Source organism: Octopus bimaculoides, chromosome 7 (assembly GCF_046866305.1).
Source record: "Octopus bimaculoides isolate indiv1 chromosome 7, ASM4686630v1, whole genome shotgun sequence".
Lineage (NCBI taxonomy): Eukaryota > Metazoa > Mollusca > Cephalopoda > Octopoda > Octopodidae > Octopus > Octopus bimaculoides.
Genome location: NC_142934.1, coordinates 108,905,268 through 108,909,918, shown reverse-complemented (window position 1 = coordinate 108,909,918; position 4,651 = coordinate 108,905,268). Strand labels below are relative to the sequence as shown.

Below are 4,651 nucleotides of genomic sequence, written 5' to 3'. Positions count from 1 at the left end.
ACTGCTATTAGAGCCCCAACCACACAAATACACCCATACCCACACACACACATTTGTTTTAACCCATTACAACTGCAGCCATACACCAGATAACGTGGTAATTGTTTTGCATCAAAATTTAAATTTTGAATTTGTTTTCAATATAAAACTAAACCTCAGCTAAAAAAATCTTTTGGCATCGGAATACAACATTGTCTTTTTGTTTCTATATTATTTTATGTTAGAATTTCTGGCTCGTTTGTTGATGTGTGTAAGTAAACAAAAATTAAAGAAAACATACAGTGACAAATATATATATATATATATATATATAAATGTATTTTTGCGTTTGTGTGTGTGTGTGTGTGTGTGTGTAGTTTAAGTTTGTTAAAACATGTTTGCGATAATAAGTGTCGCGTGGTGGAAATAAACACTGTCTAATATATTCGTATATGTTTTTCAGATTGTTTTAATAGCAAGTTTTAAAATATGGATAATCGCATGAGAGACACAGCACGTGAGCGTCAGCGTAGAAGGAGAGAACGATTGCGCGAGGACTAGCCGTAGGAAAGAAGGAATAAAAATGGCGTGAGCATGAGTTACAGAAGAAACGAAATAAGCCAAGTGGAGAGGGAGCGTATCCTACAGGATAGTGGGGAAATGAAATCAGCAAAGGATAGAACAAATGAGCCAGGATCAGAGCGAAGTGTATTTTCAAAATAAGAGAGATAGAGATCAAGAGAATCGAGAGCTCATGAATCAATAGCAAAGTCAGCTGTACTTAGAAAATATGAGAAACAGAGTTCAACAAAGAAGGCAACAATTGGACGAGGCTGAAAGCCAGAATTATCTTCAAGATATGAGAAACTGAGTTCAAGAAAGAAGGAAAAGTATGGAAGAAGCTGAAACACAGAATTATGTTATGACCGACAGAGCTCAAAGAAGAAGACGGAATATAATAAAAGAACAACAAAATTTTCAATTTACGATTCGGGAGATGAACGTAGTATACCCGCATGATCATGAACGTAGATTTCCGCAGAAAACATTTAATTGTTGCAATAATGGTAAAGTTTCCTTGCCGAATCTACAAGAATGTCTTTACCAGATAAAACAACTTTTGGAGAATACCGACATTGAAGGAATCACCTTTAGACAGAACATCAGAAACTATAATTCAATGTATTCATTCACCTCATTTGGAGCCAATGTTACATTACACCCTGGTCGTGGCCCATGCTGTTTCCATTTGCATCTTATATTGTGACAACAATGAACTTAGAAAATATGCTCAGCTCTATATTGTTGATTCTATAGAAGCCTTACAAATAAGAGCTGAAGTGCCTGAAGATATTAATTGCTTGCAGTCAGTAATGGAAAAGATTTCTTGAGTCATGCTGAATAATCCATACAGCATATTTAAATATGCGCACTGTTGAACAGCAAGAAGAAGAGCAGCCAGAGAAAATGTTAATCCGAATAAAGTAATGATGCATTTCATATCAGGCCCAGATGCCAGGAGATACAATAATCCTGTTAATAATGAAATTGCAGCTGTATATGTTGGTGAAGATGGTGCACCTCCAGTTCATCGTGATCTAGTTATATATCCACGATGTGAACCAAAACAACACATATCGTATCTCATGGAACGCTTGGCAAGAAATGGTCATGATTATTCTTCCGTCTTCATTTAATAGAAATATGCAACAGTCATATCTGGATGCCATGTCCATTGTTTGTAAATATGGGAAACCTGATTTATTTTAAACTTATATTTGCAACCCAAGATGCCCTGATATTACAAATAACTTGGGACCCACCGAAACAACTCAAAATAGGCCTTACCTAGTGTCAAGTGTGTATAAAACCCACCGTAATGAATTGATGACTGATATTAAAGACAGACATTTTCTGGGGGTTCCTGTTACTCGCATTCACGTTATTGAATTCTCCAAACGAGGTTTGCCACATTGTCATATGCTACTAATTATGCTACGTGTACGAGATAAACCAAGGACACGAGAACAAATTGATTCTCTTGTAACAACTGAAATCCCCGACGGAAACGAACCTCTTCTTTGTGAATTAGTCACATCTCTAATGATTCATGGACTTTGTGGAACACCTAATCCTGGTTCTGTTTGTATGGTAAACGGACAATGTCAAAAGAATTTTCCTAAAGAATTTCGTGAAGAAATTATAGAAAACGTAAAGGAATAATGAGGAAATTGGGAATCTGTTCATCGGTTAAAAGTATAAAATATATCTTAAAGTATGTTTATAGACAATACGACTGTGCAATGATTGGATTTATTTCAGTTTAACAAAATGGCAATGAAAGTGGAAAAATAAAACCGCATCAGCAGTATGATGAAATAAAACAATTCTTATCCTGCAGATATGTTTCGGCCCCTAAAGAAATGTGGCACCTCTCCAACTATCCTATGCATAGCGAATCTCGTGCAGTGTATCGTCTAGTCGTACATCTTCCATGTGAACAGAGAGTGTATTATCGACAGGGAGTGCAACAAGGAGCAGTTGATAGAGGTCGAGAACGTGACACAACATTAACTTCTTGGTCCAAATGAAACCAAAATTATATAAATGCACGCCCGTTTTTGTATTGTGAAATTCCTGAACACTAGGTATTTGGAAAATAAAACACATGTTGGACACACAGTCAACGAGCATACAGTAGTGTTACCAGAATGTACTGTGTGAGACCAAGAGATGTGGAAAAAGTTTTATTTGAAGCTGTTGTTACTTCATGATCATGGAGTCACTTCCTATGAGGACTTAAAGAGAGTAGAAGAACTTTTACCATCGTTTAAAGTAGCTTGCATTAGACTAAGATTATTGGAAGATGACGAAGAACTAATAAATACATTCAGAGAGACATTACCATTTAGAATGCCACGTCTGTTACTCAGTTTGCCATGACTTACTTATATAACCATCCGCAAAATTCCCTTCAAATATGGAATAATTACAAAGAAAACATGATTGAGGATTTCGTAACAGACATGATGCAACCACTGCTGAAAATGTGTCTTTGCATTCATGTTTGCAGCATGTTTGGTTTGCTAGAACCCATTGGACAAACATTTACACAGGATAATGACGTGCCCATTGAACCTGCTAATATAACTACTTTAAATCACGAACAGATTCAAGTGCTATACACTGTAATGCAGGCTGTTGCTGCAGTCGATAAATGCCAACTAGAAAATAGAATTTTTTCTATCTAGACGCCCCCGGTGATTCTGGAAAAAACATATCTTTTCAATATGTTGCAACGTCATCTTACTGCTAACGGAATTACCATAAGCATGGACTGGTATTGCTGCTACATTATTGACAAATGGCAAAACTATTCACAGCATCTTTAAGTTACCAGTGTCAGTTACAGAAAATAGTGTTTGTAAGGTACTACCAGATTCCGAACACGCTAACGAACTTAGATGCATACTAGTTTCTTGTAGTAGATGAAGCATCAATAATTCCCAGTTATGCTTTAAATGTCATAAATAGTTGCCTAAATGGGAAACGATGGGGTAGTTGGAGTAAAAATAATTCTACTTGCAGGTGATTTCAGACAAACTCCTCCAACTGTTCTCCCAGCTCTTGCAGCACTTATATTGATGCATGTATTAAAAGATCACATTTATGGCATCATTTTCATCATCTTAGGTTAACTTGAAATATGAGAGTAGATGTTAATGAACGTAAATTTTCTAAGTGGCTAATTTTATATGGCAATGGTTCCCTAATCAGTGTTCTCCAAGATATCCCACTACATACTGTTGACGTACCTAATTTTTCCTGGTATCAAACATCGCTTGTTCCAGAAATGTTCAACAACTGCACGCCAGTAGAAATGGGAAAACGAGTAATATTATCTTCTAAAACTTCTGACTGTCTTGCAATAAATGAAGAGGCACTTCAAATGTACTTAAGGACAGATTCAGTGTCCTGCAATAAGGAAGAAGAATTTCAGAACTATCCACTTGAGTTCATAAATTCCCTCACTCCATCCAGTATGCCACCTAATCGCCTCAACTTCAAAGTAGGGGCTCTTGTAATATTGCTAAGAAATCTTTCGATCAGTCAAGGATTATGTAATGGAACTCGTATGAATGTGCAAGGATTCATGAACATTGGGTAGAGGGATGATTGGTAACAGTCACCAACAGAGGTCGTACAGTTCTAATTCCCAGAATTAAACTTAGCTCAAGTGATACAAACTTTTCCATTCACACTAAACAGACTTCAGTTTCAAATTCGACTTGCATATGCAATGACAATTAATAAGGCTTAAGGGCAAACATTTGAAAAAGTTGTAATAAATTTACCTCAACCGGCATTTTCTCATGGCCAATTATATGTCGCATTTCCAAGAGCACGAGCTACGAAGAACGTCAAAGTAAGAGTTATGATACTCAATCGGGATAACAGACGAGGGCAAAGACGTGGTGTGACATACACACAAAATATTGTCTACCATGACGTAGTGTGAAGAAGAGCACCGCGCCAGCTAGCATCACCACCACACGAGTTCGATTCCAGGCAGTGACCCGAAAACCACCACCACTACCACTACCACCACCACCACCACCATCAACAACAACAACAACAACAACAACAAGTGATGTGTCTCCCAGAGACCACT

At 37.1% G+C, this 4,651-nt stretch overlaps 2 protein-coding genes across 2 annotated transcripts; both read left to right on the top strand.

Annotated features, from left to right (window-relative positions):
• The first annotated feature begins 1,404 nt into the window (after nucleotides 1-1,404).
• Nucleotides 1,405-2,202, top strand: LOC149134886 (uncharacterized). The gene is made up of 2 exons (XM_089355840.1): nucleotides 1,405-1,463; nucleotides 1,770-2,202. The coding sequence occupies exons 1-2, from the start codon at nucleotides 1,405-1,407 to the stop codon at nucleotides 2,200-2,202; spliced, it is 492 nt and encodes a 163-aa protein (XP_089211966.1).
• Nucleotides 2,203-3,685: 1,483 nt separating this feature from the next.
• On the top strand, nucleotides 3,686-4,147 carry LOC149134885 (uncharacterized). The gene has a single exon (XM_089355839.1). It carries the CDS (start codon nucleotides 3,686-3,688, stop codon nucleotides 4,145-4,147), a length of 462 nt encoding a protein of 153 aa, XP_089211965.1.
• The last annotated feature ends 504 nt before the right edge of the window (nucleotides 4,148-4,651 follow it).